The 22,487-nt window shown below is 40.6% G+C and overlaps 4 protein-coding genes across 6 annotated transcripts in view; 1 reads left to right on the forward strand and 3 right to left on the reverse strand.

Moving 5' to 3' along the window:
- camkmt (calmodulin-lysine N-methyltransferase) overlaps positions 1–2,870 on the reverse strand; it is a 131,152-nt gene extending 128,282 nt beyond the window's left edge. The window contains exons 1-3 of the mRNA XM_015042005.1: positions 2,522–2,870; positions 1,202–1,380; positions 759–823 (exon numbers count right to left, since the gene is read on the reverse strand). Of these exons, the coding sequence (XP_014897491.1) occupies positions 759–823; positions 1,202–1,380; positions 2,522–2,680 (403 nt within the window). The 5' untranslated portion in view covers positions 2,681–2,870. The remainder of the gene's footprint in view (positions 1–758; positions 824–1,201; positions 1,381–2,521) is intronic.
- Positions 2,871–2,994: 124 nt separating this feature from the next.
- Positions 2,995–13,139, forward strand: prepl (prolyl endopeptidase like). 3 transcript variants are annotated; one of them, XM_015041968.1, is made up of 15 exons: positions 2,997–3,328; positions 4,298–4,426; positions 4,621–4,687; positions 4,769–4,940; positions 5,028–5,116; positions 5,483–5,612; positions 5,700–5,916; positions 6,495–6,686; positions 6,812–7,024; positions 7,142–7,317; positions 8,061–8,277; positions 8,738–8,887; positions 9,149–9,275; positions 10,249–10,337; positions 12,581–13,139. In XM_015041968.1, exons 1-15 carry the CDS (start codon positions 3,197–3,199, stop codon positions 12,581–12,583), a joined length of 2,103 nt encoding a protein of 700 aa, XP_014897454.1. In that variant the 5' UTR covers positions 2,997–3,196; the 3' UTR covers positions 12,584–13,139. The 3 variants fall into 3 exon arrangements, with proteins under 3 accessions (XP_014897462.1, XP_014897454.1, XP_014897452.1); XM_015041966.1 differs by lacking the exon at positions 12,581–13,139 and adding an exon at positions 11,364–11,460 and having other exon boundaries at positions 2,998–3,328; XM_015041976.1 differs by lacking the exons at positions 9,149–9,275; positions 10,249–10,337; positions 12,581–13,139 and having other exon boundaries at positions 2,995–3,328; positions 8,063–8,277; positions 8,738–8,867.
- slc3a1 (solute carrier family 3 member 1) lies at positions 11,552–20,212 on the reverse strand. The gene is made up of 10 exons (XM_015041992.1): positions 17,990–20,212; positions 16,822–17,001; positions 16,552–16,697; positions 16,337–16,462; positions 16,083–16,202; positions 14,047–14,171; positions 13,194–13,395; positions 12,502–12,684; positions 12,196–12,321; positions 11,552–12,098 (listed from the first exon to the last, which is right to left on the reverse strand). The coding sequence occupies exons 1-10, from the start codon at positions 18,408–18,410 to the stop codon at positions 11,667–11,669; spliced, it is 2,061 nt and encodes a 686-aa protein (XP_014897478.1). The 5' UTR covers positions 18,411–20,212; the 3' UTR covers positions 11,552–11,666.
- A 2,045-nt stretch (positions 20,213–22,257) lies between these two features.
- The window catches only part of ppm1ba (protein phosphatase, Mg2+/Mn2+ dependent, 1Ba), a 21,146-nt gene continuing 20,916 nt past the window's right edge, over positions 22,258–22,487 (reverse strand). The window contains exon 7 of the mRNA XM_015042017.1: positions 22,258–22,423. The gene's annotated coding sequence lies outside the window, so the exon portion shown is untranslated. The remainder of the gene's footprint in view (positions 22,424–22,487) is intronic.

The following is a 22,487-nucleotide window of genomic DNA, read 5'->3' on the forward strand; positions in this document are numbered from 1 at the left end:
CCTTATGATGTTTTCTCTTCAGCTCACCCTGCCAGGTTCCAGTGACTTTAAAAGGGAAACAGGCCCACAGCATCACAGACCCTCCACTGTGCTTCATAGTGGAAATTAGATGCTTTTTCCTTGTTCATACTTTGTTTTTTGCCAAATCTACCCAGCCTATTTGTGGTCAAAAAAAGCTTAATCTTAATCTCATTTGACCAGAGTTCACAGTCGAAGGTCATTAGAAATTAGCACATTCCAAAACTCTAGTTGTTTATGTTTTTGATGGTAGAAAAAAAAAATGCATACTGTTGACTCCTCCTCTCACACAACCTGCTTTCCTGTCTGACCACTATCAAATAAAGGCCACTAGAGCCAGAAAAAATAGAAGAGACAGCACTTCCTTTGAGGTAAGAGTTAGATATTGTATGTGTATTTAAAGTTTTTGAGGTTTGGTACAAGTATCACATGTTTTTTTCCATTTAGTCTTACGTTTCGTTTTTCATCTAAAGAATCTGGAATTGGGTGTACTTTCTGTTTAACAAGTTGGCAGTAACACATTCAGAACAAATAAGTACCGACACTTTGACCAGCACACGATTCAGTCAGGATTATCAGCAGGCATGCGTTAATAGTAACAAAAGCAAAAGGCATAGCGGGTAACATTTTTTTGTGCATTTGTGCTCTGCACAAATGCACAAAATGGGATTTTTTTTGTGTTTTTTGTGCATGCAAAACAAACACAGTGGCTTAATAGGGTTGCAAAAAAATCTACTTACAGACATTGCCAGTGTTGTCAAAACTATTGAGTACTTCATTAACTTTGAGAGGTCCCAGGTTATCCCTAGAAATCCAAACACAGATAAACATGAAATAGTCTGCTCAGTACTCTATATTTTTTTTCCGTACATGTACAGCTCTGTGAAAAAACAATTCCCTTACAAATATCTTGTTTTGAATTTTTTTTTTTTGTTTCACATGTTTCGGATAATAATATTTGGGATATTTTGTGGTAAACCAAACAATTTTGAGTAACTTTTGAAACAAGTACAGAACTTAGTACTATCATATAAAGTTTGGTTGGCCACACCTAACAACATATTATAAATTGTAAAAACAGCAAAGCAAAGCTCTTGGTCTTAAACATAAGACCAGGAAAGTGTTTGTTACTGGTTACGGTAACGTTGATGTTTTTTGTGAAATCTTAAAATGGTGTGTTCACCTGAGGAAGGCACCGTATTCAGGATAGTAGACACTTCTGTACTCCACCCACTGGTCATCTGAGGTATCACAGTGTTCTTGTGCGGAGAGTTTTTTCCTTCTGAAAAGGTCAAAGGTGGCAAACCTACGAACAGACACGTGTTTGACCTCAGGACTGTCTGTCTGCTTCTGACGCAACACCTGTAAGAGAAATACAGCTGATCAACTTCAGTTTGCACATGAAAACACATTTTTGTTTGTTTTTTCTTTGCTATAGCTTCTTAATAACTCTTGTCTCAACCTGCTTATAGGATCCGTCATGTCTAAATGATCTTCTAATATTCCATGCATCTACTTTTTGGCTTTTGACTCAAATATAGCTTAACATCTTAACTATTTCCTTTTTCTACATTATTTACATTGAATCTAATTGTTTTACTAATGTCCTGTGTGGGGTTTTTTTTTAACTACCATCACAGATTTTATTGTTGCTGTGCTGCACTTTGAGGACCATATTTATTGTAAAGAACTATTAAGATGATATTCACAAAGCTGACATTATCTGATAAGCAGAGGGCATGTCAAATCAAACTGAAAGATTATCAGTTTAGACTCATTTTTAGGTTACAACAGACAGGACTCATGGATGTTTTCCATCTGCTTGAATTAAATCAGAGTTGCAGGTAATTTTTTTTTTTCTTATAAATTCAGCATTTTAAACAATAAGCATTACTTTATCCATAATAACATTTATAATGTACCTCTGGGCAAATCTCACAAGAAGTGGATGAATAACTTTAAATTCGAGTCCCATAAGTTGCCAATAAATGAGGCCAAATCAGCTTCTTTAAATATTTTGAACGGGGAACCAAAGTTTGATTCATTTAGTTTAGGTGACTGATCAGCTCTACAATGCAATGGTTAGACCAAAGGCTACTGATGTGTTAGGAGAGGCCCAGTCACTCTGCCCGTTCAATAAATCATTGATATAGAGGAATTAATTGAAAAGGCATGCCACACTGTTTGAATTTTTGAAATTTTGCATAATTTTCCTTCGAAAGTATGCAAACCCATACAATGTAGTATGTTGTAACATGTAAAAAAAATGTTTACTGAATGTGAAAACGTTTGATGTCAGTTGTAATAGCACATAAGCGGAGCAGAAGAAGGTCGTTATTCTAATTTATGAACTTTTATTTTTACGATACTCATCTATAGACAACCAATTCACTTCAGCACAAACGTATCCAAACCCCTGCTTTCTGTAGGTATTGTAAAAACACAGTGTTTGCAGTTGAAAATGTGCTTTTGTTTCTATTTAAATTCAAATTTGTTCTTGTACCTGTCTCAGCAGAGTCCATCTCGCTCGACCTGCAGTAGCACCACAGGTTGCTTCCCTGGAGTTGTGGGAATTTGGGCCGCAAGAGTCCTCATCACTCTTATCCTTACAAGGCAAAGCCGACTGGGTCTTTTCTGTAGCGCCTGTGGAGCCTTTCTCCATCTTAACTGTTGAATACCCACTCGGATATATATGTAAACAAGTTCCGGGCTATAGAGCTGTCACAGTTATCAATGTCAATGCTGTCGAACGGTATTTAGAAAAGCATGGCTTATTTCAAAACTTCAAAATCTACAAAAGCTCACAGACACGTCTTGACTCATACCACCTGGAACATGCTGCTTCCGTACACATTTGTCATTTTAGGCAGACTAATCAATAACTGAAAACATCGCACTCGATTTTCAATTGAAACTGTTTGCAGCACGTGAGCAAGCTCGATTGTTTTAGTCTGTCTTTTTCTGGCTGCGTCACCATGTCAGCTCTAGTCTGACAACGTTCTGTCGCTAACTTATAACGAATGTCAATGCACAACATAATTGTAAATATTAACGCTTTAAATGCGCATATCCTTTCTTTTCAGCCTTAGAATATCAAATGCAGCTCTCTGGTTGTAATAGTGAGCGAATTAACTGAACGTAAACACTGCAATGGCTAATTAATAGTTCAGTTTTGGATATGAGAGTTTTACGTTCACTGTTGTGCTCCTCTGCTCCGCTACTCGGTGTTTTTCGTGTTCGTTTCTGGGACCCTAGGGTTTCTAAACGGAAAGCATGGTTGTCCTTATCCGTCCAGCGTTGGTGCACTTCGGTAAGAATGTTCAGGGAACTTTAAAGTTCATGTTCACTGTTGGCTTGGTGTAAAGTTACCGAGTGCTCCATCATTCGGTTGTTCGAAGTCATTCATTATTCAAAGTGGTACCTCTTTACCAAGTTGTTAAAACGAGTACTAAACCGAACAACAGAAGGCTTGGGGCTGAAAGTGACAGCCCTTTTGGAGGTTACAGCTCCTTGCTAAAATGCTCACGCTTAAATTTTGCTTTCACGTGTTGTCATATAATGTGACAACGTTTAGCTGTGTAGGCTACAATATAAGAAAGCTGTCTTGTTTGCAGTTCGCCAGAACCCACGAATTGGTCAAAATTGTCATGCAAAACTATGGTGACCCTGAACTCACCATCTCCATAAAAAAAAAATCTGGTGGTGGTGGCTGCATCATGCTTTGGGTCTGGCTTTAATTCACCAGGAACAGGAGCCAGAAACGGTTTACGTTTTGGCCTACATTCACAATGCTTTGTGTGATAGAAATCTAACACCGCTTTAACCATCTCCACAGAGAACCATCATAGACTAGAATGCAGTGGACTGCTTAAGAAGGATGCTTTACTCCTTGAAATCCCAAGAAATTGTATTGAAGTTTGTTGTTGTTATAGTAAAATCAGAAAAAGCACAAGGATTTAGGACTACTTTAAAGTATGTGAGAATTAAAACATGATTTCATGCTGCTCAGCTCCAGCCTAATGCATTTTAATAGATTATCACATTCACGTTGTTTGTTGAAATAAGTATGTCCTTATTGGTTGTGCTTTTTTTATATATTCAGCAACATTAAAATAAATGAAAAAAATAAGAATTTTTATTTAGTGATTTTTCAAGTGTGTCTCTATATCTTTTGTGATGAAAAGAAGATGTAATTAAGTCAAGGAATGCCTTTAGGTTATTAAAAGTGTAATGTCGCTCCATCATTGTTAAGTGTTTATGTTTGGTTTGAATTCTTCAGGAAGCTTCTGGGTTGTCATCCGATCATCTGAGCTCTGGATCTGACAAGTACCAGCAATTAAAGAAGCATTTTGTAAGGAGACTGAAGGCAACATACCACAGGTTCCACAGTATACCTGATTACTCCGTGGTAAGACAAGGTTCGGGGTTGTAATCATGTTGTGGTTTACATTGTAATGTTTGGGTGTTTAAACTGTTTCTGCATGGGGTTTCTCTCTGGATACTCCACCTTTCTCAAGTCGCCTAATCTGGATGTCAATAACTTTATAAATGAATAAAACTCCTTTTTACTCTGTCAACTTCCTGTGGTTTTTCCCGTTACAGGTGTGCGGGTGTCACCATGTGTACTTCATCAAAGCTGACGGCATCTACAGAATAGACAAAAGAGATTGTAAGCAGTGAATGAACATATATTTTCATTGGCATAGAAATTGCATTTACATTTATTCTTCCTCGTCCTTCGTATTTTTAGGTACTCCAGAGCCTGAGCAGGTGTTAAATCTGGAACATGCATCGAGGGCTGAAAGGAGGACGAGAGCTGAGAGTGAAGGGAGGGTTCAGTGGACAATTCAGAGAATTCGTCTGTCTCCACATGAAAAGCATCTCGCCGCTACACTGAAATGTTGTCACACAGAAGAGCTCAAGTAAATTAAACATGGAGGTGTGACTTATTCCAAAATGTTGACTGCCACACTGTGATTACTTCATATTTTTTTACTGTGATAATCAAGGTGTGTTGTTGTGAGACTTGGAGAGAGAAATACTTCCATTTTGCCCCCCCACTACATCCTTCTGGAGCTACAGAGCGTCTTCAGCTTTGGTAAATATTCGAAAATGTTTTAGAATAATTCAGCCGTGCCAAAGATTACAGAGTTAAAACAAAATATACGTAATATGCGGTTGTAGTAAAAAAAAATAAATGCATCCCTTTTATAGCTAAGAATTGGATGTGTTTTCTGTTTTTAATTAATCTTTCCTATTTTACCATTCTGCCTTTATCTTTTTACTTATGTCTTAGAAACTGGTGGAATCTGTAACATGTGGCTTTGTAAATTTAACGTCAGATTTAAAGGACAGAACAAGTTACCAGTCGGATCGTTTTAAGCACCAAAAACCTAAAATGAGTCGATGTAGAGATGCAGTTTTGCATTGATCTTGACTTTTATGTTTACGTACATCTGTGAAGAGTGGGCGACGGATGATGTCCTGTTTTACACAACTCTGGAAGGCCTGAGCTCCAGCTCCGTGTTTCGCCTGGACCTCGCCTCCGAAGGCAGCGGCAAAGTGACGTCAGTGTACGAGGAAACTCAGCCTGAGTACGTGTTAGTGTAGCGTCAGGTGAACCGTCTTCCTTCTGTCAAATAATCAACCAAGTAACCTAAACCGTACCGTCCTCCCCGCAGTGTGTTTGTGGAGGTCGCCCTGTCCAGAGACCGACAGATCCTCACCATTAACTGCAACAGTAGAACAAGTTCAGAGGTGATGCTGATTGATGTGACAAAGTCCCGTTTAGAGCCTTTTGTGATTCGGCCTCGTCAGCTGGACCTCCTCTACCATGTGGAGCACTGGAAAGGATCGCTCCTTATACTGGCTAATACTGGGCCAGGACAGGAGTACCAGGTAGAGTTTCAACAGCAGCTTATCAAAATGAATCCAAGAGAAAAAACTGAATATTTACAGTAATGCAAATTTATGTGAGACTTAATGCCCAATTATTACAGCTGATTCCTCATTTTGGGCTTTTAGTTCCACTTAGATCAATATGTAAATTGGGTTTGTAGTTCTGGCTTAGGTGCCAAAGTGTCGGCACATGGCATTTTTTAAAATTTTGTGTAGCTAAAATTTCCATAATCTGTACTGCCTTAAGGTCTAATAGTTACACATGTCAAATGATGAATTGATTTAAGGTATTCCAAATGTTTTGTGCTTTTAACCACTGTTGGTTGAAGCAGGGGAATTTAGTGTCATGCTTTCTAGCCATGTGTCATTTTCCTCCCATTTCTCTATTTTGTTCTACAAAATCCTAATAAAGTACACTGAAAGTGGTTAAAATGTGGGTATGAATACCTTCGAGACACTGTATGCTATCAGCAGCTACCTTTGATTTCTCATAAAGTATTAGGTTACTTCAAGCAACAAACATGTAGATATCTGTTATTCTTGTTTCACGTAATGTGTGTCTTCTTCCTGCTTACTAGGTGATGCAATCTCCCACATCTGAGCCGTCAACGGCTTCGTGGGCGTCTTTATTTGTCCCTAAACCTGACTCTGCAATCAAAGACATGGACGTAGTTGGAGACTACTGTTTGTTGGTTCTAAAGACACCAGCTAATGAACTCGCTTTGAGCGTGATGTCACTGCGCAATCCCAAAGAAACATACATTATAGAGGTCAGTGACTTGGAAGAAAACTCTTCTAAATGTTCTACCTATTCTTATATTCTTTCATGGTTTTTTGTTTTTTTTGTTGTTTTTTTTTACTCTAGTAATGTTATATTTCTGCTTTCATTTCTAAGCTCCCCTCCTGGGCTTGCTCTATTGAAACCAAGAAACCGGGCTTGGCAGACCGGCAAGACGTGTTAGAATTCCTGTTATCGTCTCCCGTCCACCCACCCGTCCCATTCTCGCTGGATCCTGAGAAAGGACTCCTGCTGTCAGACCCAGGGACTCAGACCCACTCTGAGAGTCACGACAAGTACGTCACCACACGCTTGAAGGCCTGCAGCCAAGTAAGACTGTCTTTAAAACGAACTCACAGAGTAAACTGTTGCAAGCAGAGAGATGGTTCTGCTCTTGTCGCACCTTGACCAGCGAAAACACCCACCGCTGTTTGGTTCTTTCATCAGGATGGCACTTTAGTGCCGGTGACGCTCCTCCATGCCGTACCTGTGGAGGATCTGAGTCAGGCGCCTTTGCTTGTACATGTATACGGAGCTTATGGTAGAGACCTCAGCATGGAGTTCTGCCCAGTGAGGCGTTTTCTGTTGGAGCAAGGCTGGGCGCTGGCCTACTGTCATATTAGGTAATGCATCATCCTTTTTGTGATTTAAAAAATAAAAATAAAAAACGGATTCGATTTTTCTAGATTATTTGCAACAGGCTTACTAAATGTTGTAAAAAGTACCTTTTATCTTAGATTCCTGTTAGATTGAGCAACAGGTTTCCTTTGTGCACTCCAGATTGTTTTTCTTCTAAACTCTGGCAGGTTTTCCACTTTCCTACTGTGCTGAGCTATCAGGGATCTGAGTTTATGCAGTGTAAGGTAGCCGCTGTGCAACAGACAGAAAGGAATACCTGATCTATCATATTCATCTATCAAAACCTACATCTGAACATAAATATCCTTGGGAAAACTGAGGTAGACTTAAAATACATTTTACATACTTGGAATGTTCAACAACTCTTAAAAAGTAGCATCATCTTCTACACGTGTTATGGACTCCACAGAGTCATGCTGGGAACCAAATGTTGCTGGAAGAACATTAAAATTATTACCATTAAAGACATTAAACTTTTAAATGTTTAGGCTTTGTCGCAATAACAAATGTTGCTGGACGATGAATTGACCAGTAATGTTTTGAAATAAACGATAATATTGTTGTTTTTGAGAACATTTTCAAGTAATTTATTCATAATGGCATAATAATTCATGTCAGCCTCTCAAACACTAATAAAGTTTGATTTTATGGAGAACACTTCACGCTGCAGTGGAAGATACTTTGCATGTCCAAAAAAACAATTTTCTGGCGATCGTCTCTTTTCTAGAGGCGGGGGGGAGCGCGGCCTCTCTTGGCACAGACAAACCCGGGTGGAAGGGAAGCGGAGGGGAGTGGAGGACCTCCAGGCGTGTCTCCAGAAGCTTTTCTCTTCGGGAGTCTCCTCTGCTTCACTCACGGCCCTCACAGCCTGCAGTGCTGGAGCCGTGCCAGTGGCGGCGCTGTGCAACTGGAAGCCAAACATGATGCGTGCTGTGACGCTGCAGGTGAGATGTTAAACGTGTCAGGGTCTGTGTGTTCATCTCAGAGGTTGTCTCTACTGAGGGCTAGGTTTCATCCATATTTAGGGTTAAAATATTTTACATATTGTTATTAATATAAAATATTATTATTATCATTAAGTATCTAAACTGTGCCAGAAATTCAGAAAAACGAAAAACTTTTTACATCGATCTGTAGAAGATTTTTCACCTATGGGGTATTTAGAAACATATAGAATTTGTATTTATGATCAGAGTTCAGGTTTCAGGTTAAATGTTACAAAATGTTACAGATTCTATAATAGAGCTGATCTAAATAGGCTAAACTGGTCTAAAATCAGTAAGGTAGTCCTGTATCATCCTGCTGAAATAAAATACAAATGAACTTAACAAAAAAAAAAAAAACTACAAGAAAAAAATTAGTGAATTTGTGTCTTGATCTGAAGGCATCATTATCTCTGTGCAGGCTCCTTTCCTCGATGTGTTGGGAACCATGGAGAAAGCTGATCTGCCTCTGACTGTGGAGGACAGAGATGAGTGGGGCGACGCAGTGGGAAACCCGAATCACAGACACATCATCGCTTCATACTGTCCCCTTCACAACATCACTCCTCAGGTATGAAGAAGCTGCTTCCTCTAACGTTTCACTCTCTTAAACTAACTTCTGTGTTGTTCATTTTGTTACACGGCGCAGTATAACAAGAAAAAAATTATGTAGAATTCACTTCATACATTTGTGGTTAAATGTATATTCATCTGTCATTTTAGGTATAGATCATCTCAAACTTTAAATTTATGATTTGAAAATCCCTTTTCTTTCAACTCTTAGATATTCTTAATTAATGTTTTTTTTTTCCATTCTTTCTGTGTGAAACAGCGCTACCCATCTATGCTGCTGACAGCCTACAGCGGTGATCCCAGGATTCCTCTGGAAGGAGTCCTCAAATACGCCAAATATATAAAGAAAGCCATTCATACGCACTTAAACAGGAAGCAAAATGCAGGTACTTACAGACGGACTGCGTTTTAATAGTTTTCTATAATTGGAGCGCTACAGCCGCTGACATGTAAAGTGACAGCAGCCGTTTGTTTTGTTTGGTGGTATACTTTATTCATATTTATATCAGAGTGCTTTTCTTGCTGTCAGTCTTCTCCCTTGAAGCACACCTGTGAGGTTGCTTTCAGAGAACCTCTCCCGTTGATGTTTTAATGCGTCTTTTCGTCGTCGGTGCAATTTAAATCCCATGGAGATTTTCCATATTCTTCTAGGAGTCATTTCCTCTTCGACAGAGGTTTTATGGCTCTGGGTCATCCCCCAATAGTAGTGTCAGTGTGAAGGTCAGCGGAGGCAGCGGTAATAGATGTACGGGTGTCTGGGGGATGTCTTTTCACCGTGTAGCATTGGTCACCTTGTGGTAAAACCTGTGCATGTGTCAGCTAATTGCTCTTCCCCCCCCAGACAGGCTCTTTCTCCCTCTCACTTATAATCTTCCTTCAAGACGTTGGTGGTACTCCTTATTTACACCACTCTCTCGCTCTCTATCTCTGCCTCGTCTCCTCCAGCTTCAAATGCACATATTATCTCTCTCCCCCACCATTTTGCACCCCCGTTCTTCACGTACACACCGGGCAGCTTCGGTGCCTGCGCTTGTGGGGAGATGTCTCCCTAATCTGTCTCTCTGTTCTCCTGAGTCTTTGATAAAGTGCTGATGGCACAGGCGCACCGAGGCAGGCGGGAAGGCCCATTAGCATGGTAAAGAGATAGCGTATCAGAGCAAGAGATTAGACTCCGCAGACAGGGGAGCTGTCAAGGTCAAGACCGTACTTGTGAATCAGTCCGTGCCACAGAAAGGAGGAAGGTGGATAACATGGAGTGGGGCAGTTGGACGTAGAGATACTGGGTTCGCAGAGAGATGAAGGCGATTTCTAAAAATAGACCGTTTTCTTTTATCTTGCCTTTTGTTTTCTTTCCTTCAGATTGTGAATCGGCACCAAGCATAGTTCTGAACGTCCAACCAGGAGCAAACCATCTTGGGCCTGAAGACTTTGTTCAGATGCTGGAAGAGGTGAGTCAGAAAGGGAGAGGAACAGGAAGGTTAAGTACAGAAACCATACTTCCTGATATCTAGAAACAAGCTCCTGTGATAGCTCTGGTTGGATGTTTGGCTAATCTTTCAACTTGTGGTTGGTTTCCTGACACTCACCAATTATTGAATGCATTTTCACTTGGGTTAAGATTGAAGCCTGTCCACAAACCTAATGTAAGCCTCCACTGGCCAGCCCAAAACCAGTTATGATGTGTGTTCCAGGTTATTTCATCCAGTTTGAGCAATTCACCAGCACCTGAATGAGGCAAGTAAATGCAGTGATGTTGGATTTGAAAGCCGCGCCTCCTCCAAACGCCGTTGTTGTCTTTGTAGCACAATAGCTCGACCTTTGCCGCAAAACCTTTCTCCTGAAGGCATCTGGCTTGTCCATGACAGCAGCCATACTCGAAGGAGTCTGTTCCACTTTATGATAGCATCACAGCATCATGGGTTTGTGGCAAGAAACCAACCAATTTAAACGAGCTCTACCAATGCCGCCAAAGCCAGATTGAGAAAATTATTGCTTCTTTGAGAAAATCCACATTAAAAACAAAGGAAAAAAAACAAACTTTAAAGACCATTAAAGTCCTTTGATCTTTCTACCCTGGAAAAGAACGACTGAAATGTGTTATTAGAAGTTACACATTAGTACTAGGTTATTTAATTCATGCAAATAATGGTGTAGATCAACTTCTGATCTGCACCGTACGATTTAAGGAAGCTTTTAAAGAGCAATATTTTGAATATATGTGCTTTAAAATTGAACAAACTAACAGGTGTTGTCATTACATTCATGCTGAAAAGCTTTACAAAATCCGTAGCTGTGGAAGAACTGGTTCAGAATCATGGAAATGAAGAGATTTTGCCATATTTTTTTTTAAATGTACCACACCAATGTGTTGGAGTTCAGCAGGCATATGTAATACTGAATATTGATCATAATTTGGCTAAACTTTTACTTTCCATTAAATTCACCAAAAAAAGTGTGTTTTCTGCCTGACGCAGGAGGCTTTTAGGCTTGCGTTTCTATACACGGAGCTGAACCTGGACCCTCCACAACCTCGACGCAAGAGGAAGAGATAGCTCAGCTCTGAAGAGGCAGTAAGGAAAGCAGAGCTGTATTTGCATCACCGTGACGACCAAGTCTTCCACTCTGCATGTGAAAAAGAAAGAAATCACGTCCAGCGAATTCGTCGACAATCGTTTGCTTTATTTTACTCCATTATCCCCTCTGAATCAAGTCACCTCAGGACAACCTCTGTAAGTCGATTTACGAGAGCGTACAGTTTTCATAAATGCTAAATTGCTTTAGCATTTGTAAAGAACGCCAACAGTCTCCAAATAGCAGGCCTTCTCAGAGACGTAGCACTGTGCGGGATGGCTGGGATGGTACCGAGTGTAGGTGGAGTACCGAATGACCAAACCCTCTCCCGCCTCTGTCTGGATGCGGGATTTCTGGAATACTTTCTGGTTGTTGTTTGCGTTGGTGCTCATCAGGACTCGGAGCTCATAGGGCAGCTCCTTAACAGCAGAGAGATCCGTTGTGCTGAATTCTTTGCCGAAGTTAATCACAATGAGGTACGCTTCTTTGTGCCCATCGAGCTCTCTGAGGTAAGAGAAGACGTTGGTGTCGGAGAGGACGTAGCAGAACCAACCGCGCAGAAAAGGGAGCTCCGACTGCCGCAGGCTGTTCAAGAAGCGATACTGAGAGAGAACGGAGCCTTTGTCTTCCTTCTGGACCTGAGGGGAAAGAATGGACGAAAGAAAAACCAGTGAGACGGATATGAGAACTATCTTTTACCAGGGGTTTCTCAGTGTGGCGTTAGATGTCGCATACCTCCACGTTGACGGTTTCGTAACTGGGATGCAGAGGTAACCAGGTCTTGTTGGTTTGGGTGTTGAAACCCGCGTTCTTCTCACTATTCCATTGCATCGGAGATCGCTCAGGGTCCCGACTGAGACTCTGAGGTTAAAGAATACAAATGATTATACTCCAATTGACCTTATACACAGTAACTTCAGCTAACTAACAATAAAGCCTACTTTACTTGAACTGTTCCTTTTTTTTTGTAATGCCTTGAATTAAAATCATATCTTTGTACACGTGTTTTTAGTGTTTGTTCAGGGTACAGATTCTACTGACCACGTTGTATTTCCCAGCAGGGTCTTGAACTTGGCTTTGTGTGATATTAATGTTCTCCATGCCAATCTCTTCGCCGTAGTAAGTCGTCGGCGTGCCAGGGAGGGTCAGTAGCATCAGGTTGATGGCACGAACATACATCCGACCGGCACTGGAGCCAATTCTAGGCCTATCATGATTTCCGACCTGGTTGCAGTGGAGGTAAGAGGTGGAGAGGCGAATGAGACTGAGCTGAGTGGATCACAGAAGACTTTACCTGATAGGTTTTCATAATCGGTTACTGTATTATGCTTTTATGGTATAAAGCACTTTGAATTGCTTTGTTGCTGAAATGTGCGATACAAATAAACTTGACATGTCTTTAAGAACGCTATATATCTGCACTCGGTTCACTCAACATGTACAAATATTAAGAAGACTCATTTGAATACCCGGGTGATAAAATAGATGACCCTTATCCAAACCAGCTGCAGCATTGAAAAGGACTTTGCTGTTTGTGATCATAAATGCTGAAAACGCAACATCATCTTTGTTATCATAAGCACGTGTCTCTTTCTTCTTATCAGAAGAGAATCTGGATCTTATCTTTTTTATATTTATTTGTACAATGTTGAATAAATTGCAACACACTTGAAAGGGCATCATTAGTTTTTTTGCTTTTGTTTTCATTCCAGAAGAATTAAGTAAATACTTACCACCCAGTTGGGCCATTTTCCGCTGGGCATGTTGGACATCCAGAGGTCAACCAGATGTTTAGCCCACCAGCCGCTGGTGTTCAGAGGCAGGTCCAGCAGGTAAAAGTTGAAGGGGAAGTCGCTTTCTTTTACTAGCGGCGTTCCGTAGTACATCATGGTCTTATCCACCTCTTCATAGTCATAGGATTCTGTCACCATGAACCTGCAGAACAATAAAAACCCAGGTTATGTGTGAGATGGTGCACAAACTAAGCTGCCGTTTCTTACCAAACTGTTCTGATACAAAAAAGTGAAATCATTAAGTAAAAATGCCTTCAGTCTTAAACCTGCTGAAAATATGCGCATACTCCACCCATAGTACATTGTTTTAACGTTGAGCATCTTTTATACTTTAGAGGCAGCTACAAAGAAACCAGAAATGATCTTACAATCTAGTTTATCGGCCTAGGCTGGTTCTCTGATGAGATCCAGCTATCAGGGAATGCTGTATTTATAGAACAACTCAGAACTTTAAGATACAGTCAGAAAGTTAATTTATTTCAGTGATTTAAAAAGTGAAATCCTATAGTGATTCATTACACAATGAATCACTGTAGTTTGTGTTTTCAGTTCATTGTGATGTTCATAGTTTGCAGCTGATGAGAAAACATTATTTTTCTTATAAAAAGAATCTTACATAAAACTACCACAAATGTTCTATTACAAATTATTATGCTGCAGCCTCTGCTTGTAATGAATGTCTGTAAAATGAGCTTCCCTTTTTGAATGAAATTACTGAAATAAACTAACCTTAATTATGAGGGAATTTATCAAAATGTGCTTCTACTTTTAATAAAACTGCATGTATTCCTACCTGTATCTGCCAGGTTCTCGGCTGTAATCGTCCATCACTGCTCTGAACTCTCTCAGTATGTCGTGCAAGCCCACCTGGCTGGTGGTGTAGTCATGATACAAGTCCCACTCTGTAGTTACTAATTCCTGAAGTGCAAAAACATTACAGAAAATTTTTAAACGAGACGATAGAGTTAAAAAGCTTTGCATTGCTGAAAGGATTTTCCAGGCTAGATTTTCCGGGGGGCGGGGGGGTTTCTGACTATTGGAAATTAGGGAGGGCTTGTCTCTAAATCAGACTCCTCTCTCCGGCTGGTTTCATATTGGGCTGATGGAATGCAAGCAGAAAACAAATATAAGACTCCGACTTTGACTTAATAAGTCAAGCAGAACCGAAGGAAAGTTTTCCTCTAGCTTTACATGTGAACCTTTTTTTGTTGTTTTTTTTAGAACAACTGCAAGAAAGAAGCTCACTTCTTGTTAATGGCTAATGTGTCTTACTTCTATTTCAGCCGGTACCAAGACCCAGTGTTGCATCTTTGACTGAATCAACCTGCTTCGCTCCTCAGTTTCTGCTTAAAGGCCAGTGACTAACACCTGATGCGCTGGGTTGCGTGGGTAACTCCAAACCACTCGGCTTACATCGTCACCGAACAAATGAGCCATTATGCCAACCACTAACTCACAAACACGGTGGTGTTTTTGCAGTCATTACCAGCCATAAACATTTAAAGCAGTTATAAAAAGCCACAGATAAGTTTATGGCTGCGTTTTCAATTTTACAACAGACCATAAATTACTTTTGTTTGATAGTCCAAAGATGTAAAACTCTGTAAGTGTGATCTAAAATCAAAGTCTGAGTCAGTCCCAGCATTACAGCATTAGTCCACAGTGGTCAGTAAATCCCAGTGACTTGCTAATCCTCTAAAATATGCTTCTTTTCTACTAATCTTTTCTGTCGGGGAGGTGGGGTGGAAAAAAAAAAACTGCCTCCGCGAGGTTTTCTTTACTTATGTCAGAGTGTGTCATTAAGTCTTTGAATTGCAATTACAGTGTTTTCCTAAGAAAAGCGCAGGATGAACCTGACATTTAAGCCAGCGATAAATAATAAATGGCACACGGCGTACAGCGAGAAACATCCCACTCAGCTGTTACGGGCTGTTCCGCCGGCTGCGGTCGGCCGAGGTGTTTCTGCCCACGCCGCTGCTTTCATGCATCTCATTATTCTAATCTGGACTCTGACACGCCACTTTATGAGTCAATGAAATAAAAATCGGGATTATATAACGGAAGGTTAAAGCGGGGATTGTTAACTGAGCTGAACTTTGAGCGGTGGGAGTTACAGCGGCAATTAAAATTTAACACGACGAGCGAGAAAGAAAAAAAAAAAAAAAGCTGAGGATTTGTGAGAATATATCATCACGGGAAAAGAATGAAACCGTTTTTATGCTTCGTGTCGTCGTTCGCTTGTGAAAAGGTGGGAAGCGTTCGGTCTGCTACTCTTGACAGAATCAATTCATTTGATGCGAGCTTGAATTGTACGTTGTCGTGCTTAAATTTCTTCCACATTTTGTCACACTAAACCACAAACTTCTGTGTATTTCATTTGTATTTTATGTACCAAGACATGGCCGTCCACCTGTTTTTCAGAGAGGCTGCTGAGCTCAGCTATGAGTTGCGTACGCCATAATTTTAGCATATAAGTGGTGAAACAAAACAAAAGAACCTACTATTAAAACACAAACCCATTAAAAGTCCAGTTTGAAGTTCATCTCAACACAGCAAATATATGGACAAAAGGGTTCTGGACTGATAAAACCAACAACTTTTTGGGCCATCAGGTCACAAAAGGTGGCTTGATGGACAACCTTGCAGACTCAGCAAAGGTTGAGTCTACAAAGTATCGTCACATCCGTACGTTTTGTGTCGGTCTAAACGACATAAAATCCCAATGAAACTCACTGGGGTTTGTGCTTGTAACGTGATCACATGTGGCGAGGTCTGAAGCCCCCGAGAACGTTTGAACACCCGTATTCGATTAACGGAGGCAACACTCACCGGCGGCATGTCCGGATCCACCTGTGGCTCGTCTCTCAGATGTGCTGCTTCCAGCATGTGTTTGACCGCGTCCATCCGGAAGCCGTCCACCCCCTTCTCCAGCCAGAAACTGATGAGATCCTGAAGGGGAAGGGTAAAAACACTCATTTCATTATGAATTTTAGGCTTTTTCTTTTTACCTTCATCAGGTGAGTTAAGTAGTGATGCCACAAAATGATTACATAGTAAAGTCTTCTTAAGAATCGGTATCTTACGATGATCTCTTGAACGACGTCAGGGTTCCTCAGGTTCAGATCTGGCTGCTCCTTGAGGAACTGGTGCAGGTAGCACTGCCCTCTGACCTCATCATAAGTCCACGAGGAGTTTCCAAAGATGCTCACCTGCATGACAAGTGAAGGTTGTGATCAACACTGGGAAAAAATCTGAAAATGTACCCAACACCGTGCGAAACAGCAGCACAGACACAAACCCAGTTGTTAGGCTTCGGGGAAGCTGGGTCGCAGTCTGTCCAGACGTAGTAATCCTTGTAGTGAGGATCTCTGGTCCGACTCAGGTTGAACCAGCGGTGGCGGTCACTGGTGTGATTGGGAATGAAGTCCATAATCAGCTTCAGACCTGAGGAGGAGAGGTGGGAGGGAAGACACTTTAATCTGTCATCATCATCATCATCATCATCATCTGACACTAAACCAGAGAATCCCACTTCCACTTCTCTGAAAAAAAAACAACAAAAACACACCCTTGTTGTGCATTTCAGCCAAAAGTTCTTCAAAGTCCTGCATGTTTCCAAAGAGCGGGTCGACGTCCCTGAAGTCCTCCACATCGTAGCCGAAGTCTTTCATTGGAGAGCGGTAGAAAGGGCTGATCCACACCGCCTTGATGTTCAGGTCCAGGAAGTGGTCCAGCTTCTCCTTAATTCCTGCATGGGCCGACACAGAAGTACTCAGATTATAAGATGCACATGTAATTGAATTCCTCTTAATGGTAGTTTTATGTAATTGCAAAGAGTCAATAGTTTCTGAGCGGGCCCCGACAGATGCAGCACACTTGAATTATTGTTGATTAAAGTAAATGGTTGCCTAAAATGATTGTGTAACAGAGCAGCATTTTACTGCTCTGCTACACAGCATTCTCATTGCAGTTATAAACAGATAAAAACAATGTTTCAGTCTGAAATCAATCTGATTATAATCGTTAAGCAAGAATTTCCTAAACACAAAACAATCTCTTTTTTTATGAAAAGTTAAAACCTTCTGAAAGTTCAGAATAGTCGTGTTACGCTTTTATTCTTCTCAAACCCCAGTCAGTCATACTGAGCCAGGCTCTGGTTCTGCTGGAGGTTTCTTCTTGTTATTGCTAAATGCATGCTCGATATGAGGGATTTCTGTGAAGCCAATAAGGCAACATTGTTGCGCTTGCTGCAGCCCCATACAGTCTGATGGGTTTCCTTAAAATACTTTTTAAACTACTTTAGATAATTAACTGAGCTTACAGTACTGGGATTATTTGAAAAGTATGTGTGATTGAATTAAAAAGTTTTTTGGTTTTTTTTGTTTTTTTTGCAATGTGCCTCGAGGTGAGCTGTAGTTCCTCTAAACTCCAGAATCACCTCAACTTGCTGCATCACGTCGAAGAAAACTATTCCCACAGCATGATGTTAACACCATCGTGTCTCACTATACAGATAGCTTGAGAACTCCAACTAAACCTTTTATTTATTATTATCTTTTTAAACTTCTGATTCATTTGCACAGAGATAGTCTCCTTTTGTAAATGATGTGACTTTTTTGTCGCACGAGATTATGTTTGGGTACTACTTTTTATATTTTAAAAAGATTGTAAATTATGTCTTTTCTTTTATCAGTAATAACAACAATAAAAAAATACTAAAAACAACCACATCCGACCTTTGAGGTCTCCGACTCCATCCCCGTCAGAGTCCTTGAAGGACCGGGGGTAGACCTGGTAGACCGGGGTGATGTGCCACCAGCGCAGGCACGGCGGGGACAACGCGATGATGGTGATGGTGACCGCCACCAGCGCCAGGGTGCAGCACACTACCAGCCAGAACAGGACCTCTCTGGGCACCCGGTACCGAGCCCGGGAGGAGTGCAGCAGCAGCACCTCCTTGGGCATCCCGGCGTACGGTTTGAGCTGCGTGTACTCCTCCGCAGCCGCGTCCAGCTTCACCGCGGTGGAGTCGCGCCGCTCCCCGGTGCCCGAGCTGGAGGTGTCCGCCGCCGACCCGCCGTCGTCTGCGTCCTTAAAACCCGGGTTTCTGATGGTTTCCTCCAGCTCCATTTGACCGCTGTTCTTTTTTAAACTCATCTAGATATTTCTGTTAATTCAAGAAGAATTAAAAAAAATAAATAACTTTGAAACTAAGTGCGAGGACGCTGTGGGAAGGTAGGAGAGGCAGATGGAGCTCAGGCTGCCTCAGTGCCACCTGTGGAATGTGGGGGAACACCGTGGAAACCGGAGAGCTCATAGAACTGGTTACAGATTAGCTTTTCTTATCTTGGTGCAGAGTGGGCTGGGTGTGCTGCATGAAGGACACCCAGCTTGTATGTTCAGCATCGTCAGCGATTTGAAAACTTATTACATTAAAAATGTTCGTGATGTTCATGCTCTACAGCCAGATAACATTTTTTCTTCAAAACAAAATGCCTTCACCTGCTGCCAGCTTTCATAAATTTTGAATGATTATAAAATTATGCTCAACTGTAGGAGGCAAAGAAACAACTAATCATCCAGAACCAACTTTTCTGTGAGACTTGGTGGCATTTATGAGTTTTATGTTTTGTTCCTAACATGTTGCCCCCACCGTCTTGTCCTGGCCCAACTCTTGCAACCACTGTTTACATTATTACTTTATAAGTATCTTGATGAATCGGCTCCGTGTTTAGCCGATTCATCTTTAGGAAGATGCAAAAATAATTTTTTAAGACCAACTATTGGAGAAAAATATACAGAGCCAAATGTGCCTGATTCCCCAAAAAATATTTTTGTATAATTGATAGTTTAAATAATTTTTAAAAAGTTGTCCCTGTCGAAGGACACCCTACTAATGTGTCCAAATTCACACAGGCAAACATAAAAAATGTTTTAAAACAGTGTAAACATCTGGTTTCATTAGTATACACTGTTGCTGATTTTTACTCTGAACTGAGATCATGAAAGTTATTTCATGTCTAAAGAAATTTGGATGTTTATTCTCAAGTCTTTTCCAGTTCAGGCGTTACGCTGATGACTTACTAGTAATGTGCAATACCCAAGATCACCAGATCAACTTCAGTTTCCAACATGAAATTGTAGTCTCTTGCTGAGCAGTTATTTTCAATCCGACAATAACAATGTCATCAGTATATTATCCTAGCAAGCATGTGCAATGCACCAGACCAGGGTCAAAAAGTGCAATTGGTGCACAATTGCAAAAATCTGTTTACTAATGTAAACCGATGCATACCTCTTCAGGTAAATTACTGTTTGAATACAATATGCAATAACTAACCACAGGAAGCTCCCACTAACATCACACCACAAACAGCAGTTTTAACATAAATCCATCTTTTATTGGTTACGGTTTGTAAACTTAACAGCAATAAATCAGTAGAGGGGGGGAAAAAAAGGCGTGGCAAAAAAAACCCTCAAACTGGCCCTTCTTTAATCATCTCAAAGGTCAAAGTTTCTTCAAATCAGCCTTAAAGTAAAAGCCATAATGTGAACTAAAACACAAAAAGAAAAAGGGTAATCTGGAAGTTACCGTTGCGGTTACACAAATGTTAACTATAAATGAACATAGTGGGCTGAACAAAGACATAAGCAGTCATTTTTCTCCTAAAAGCCTGATAATAGTTTACTCCTGTGTTCACATCTCTCCACATTCTTGACTCCCGTTTGCAGCATTTGATGAACCAAGATTTCCTAAAACCGTGGCTTAACTCTCTTTACGCAAATAGTAGCAACAAGTCAGTGAAAAATAATCCAGACATTACTTAATATCCAGAAACGCCGCCGGCTCCCGTGACAGTTCTCATACTTTCAACAACTAGAATGATTAAACAGTTTAAATAATAATTTTTAAAAAAGGAAGCAAAGTGAATGAGAAGCCGCAGTAGAAAAAAAAAAATAAAACGTGAGTAATCAGGAATCACATTCAGGAAAAAAAAAAAAAAACATCTCTCCCTCCATTCAGATTTTTAATTCCTCAGAGCACAGTGTCTGATGTAGAAGCCTTTAGACTGTTCAACGTGGAAAGAGTTTACACAATGTTAAAAACTAGGAATAGATTATGATCATCAACTAGAGTCTACACAGCCAGTGAATTACAAATTACTGATGGAAACCGAATATAATTTGGTTTGATCAAAACAGTCGCCTTTGTTCCCTAAAGATTCTTCCGCTTTAACTTTTCATACATTTCCTCGTCAGCATTGTGTTCCCCCCCACAGTGAACATGCCCACATTATCCCCTCCAGCCTGTTGCTTCCCACCACAATAAATGAAGCTCCTCCTGGTCCAAACAAAGTAATCATTGCAAACAACTGCAAAAGAACTAAAACATTCAAGTACCTGTTTGTCATATGGCACCGAGAGTAAAGAGTACCACAGTTGCATTAACCAGCCCAGTCCCGTCCAAATACTGCCGCTGCAAAAAGAACCATTTGCTTTTAAATTGAGAAATGTACTTCTTTGAAGCTTTTGCATCCGTTCAGAGAAAATTAGCTCAGCGCATTTGTTTATGCACAGATTTGTTTAAAGAAAAACTAAAAAACGAAGATGCATTACTTCAATTTTGGTTCTGGAACACATCCGTCCAAGTTAGCTTTAATAAAAATATATGACTCCCAAGTCCATACAGGCTCCATTACGTCGATCACTAACGAACCTGTTCCTCTTTAGGTTTCATTGATCCATGAGCAACAGAATCACAACTCATTTAATTCCCTCAAAAAGAAAAAACATCACATAAAAATTAAAGAAAAAAAACTGACAAGGTAAAACAAAAAGGCTGTTTTCTTTTTCCTCCAAAGAAGTTATTTAAGAGATGGAAAAAAAGGCAAGTTGTAGCATGAGTAGGAGTGTGTGTGTGTGTGTGTGTGTGTGTTTGCCTATGAGTTATGGATAAAAAGGCAAAGAGGAAGAAGGTGAAACTGGAATGTCTTCATCTCCAAATCCTTTCGTTGGAAGGCTTCTGTGTTGGAGCAACACCTGTGCATTCCTAATCTTAATGTTTCTGTTCTTTTATCGATATATCTAAGCTTAAACACACACACACACACACACACACAAATGATCAAAAACATATTAGGCCACAATGAATACCAGGGTAGGAAATGCAACCAAAGCAACAACAAAAAAAATCAAAATATATATATCTTTATATATATATGAATGTTATATATAATCTCTATCTCTATTCCTTTAAAGAAGAGCAGGCTCTAAAGCTTATGATTCTGGTTTACCAATGCACTGCAGACTGTTACCGGAGAAGACAGGAAGCAAAGAGAAGTAGCAGAAGGAGGGAAATGATCAACTGTTGCATCTTTAGTAGGAGAAAGTGGAGACAGTGAGCAAAAACGTGCAAGAAGAGTCACACTGGAGTTCACGTGTGGAGAAGCATACCCACCCGTTTCAGGAGCCAAAGTTCAAACCAAGACGGCAACACACACCCGCGCACACACACTCTCGTGTTATCGTGTGGAGCCTCGGGTGATCCACTGTCGAGACCCGTTTGGAGGACTTTTACCCAGAAGTCTTTGGATGATGATGTTGGAGTTTCATGACAGTTACATTGGAGTAAGCACACACAACTTCCCCGTACGGCGTGGTGGCAAATGTGGTGGTTGCGGAGTTGTGTGGTCGATAAGCTCTCAGTCAGAAGAGATAAAAACGCGTCGAAAACAAATAATGCCACAAAAACACCACTGAAGCGTTCTCAGTCGTATACAGACGTGTGAGCGGCTGGTTTTCTGTAATGGCGTGCCGCCGGTGGAGTTGTGAGGTCCCCTCTTCTTCTCTCGTGTCTCTGCAAGGCACCATAAAGTCCCAAAGCCGTCAGAGCAGAGCTGCTCCCATGTCTCTGTCAATCCACAACGAAACCAACAAAATGAAACCAAAATTTAAAAAAAACCAACTGTGCTTTGTTGTCTTTCTACTTGATTTTGTATTGTAAGTGTATGTCTGTAGTGCAGTTTGCTAGTTTACAAAAAAAAGCATCCTAATCCATTTGCAGTCCTCCATGTTGAATGAGGATTATAATGATTATTCTCTCAGATGAAAAATTAAAAGATGAGTTAGGATGCAGTCTCATGTGGAATAGTGGTCCTGTGGAGATTTTTTTTTTTTTTTAGTTTTTTTTTTTTTTTTTTTGGTCCGGGGTTTTGGGTGGGCGGTTCCCAGGGG

This window comes from Poecilia latipinna, unplaced genomic scaffold (genome assembly GCF_001443285.1).
Source record: "Poecilia latipinna isolate Pla-1442-1.1 unplaced genomic scaffold, P_latipinna-1.0 Scaffold33, whole genome shotgun sequence".
In the NCBI taxonomy this organism is placed as follows: Eukaryota; Metazoa; Chordata; class Actinopteri; order Cyprinodontiformes; family Poeciliidae; genus Poecilia; species Poecilia latipinna.

Bases quoted from the DNA above. Each gene is read 5' to 3' on its own strand.
- prepl (XM_015041966.1), top strand. From the start codon at position 3,197: ATGAGAGTTTTACGTTCACTGTTGTGCTCCTCTGCTCCGCTACTCGGT. The intron at 4,941-5,027 runs GTAAATTAAACA...GTGATAATCAAG, and splicing joins TGTCACACAGAAGAGCTCAA to GTGTGTTGTTGTGAGACTTG. The intron at 10,338-11,363 runs GTGAGTCAGAAA...TGCCTGACGCAG, and splicing joins TTGTTCAGATGCTGGAAGAG to GAGGCTTTTAGGCTTGCGTT.
- slc3a1 (XM_015041992.1), bottom strand. From the start codon at position 18,410: ATGAGTTTAAAAAAGAACAGCGGTCAAATGGAGCTGGAGGAAACCATC. The intron at 16,698-16,821 runs GTGTGTTTTTGT...TCTCCTCCTCAG, and splicing joins GGCTGAAATGCACAACAAGG to GTCTGAAGCTGATTATGGAC. The intron at 12,685-13,193 runs GTAAGTATTTAC...CACTGCAACCAG, and splicing joins GAAAATGGCCCAACTGGGTG to GTCGGAAATCATGATAGGCC.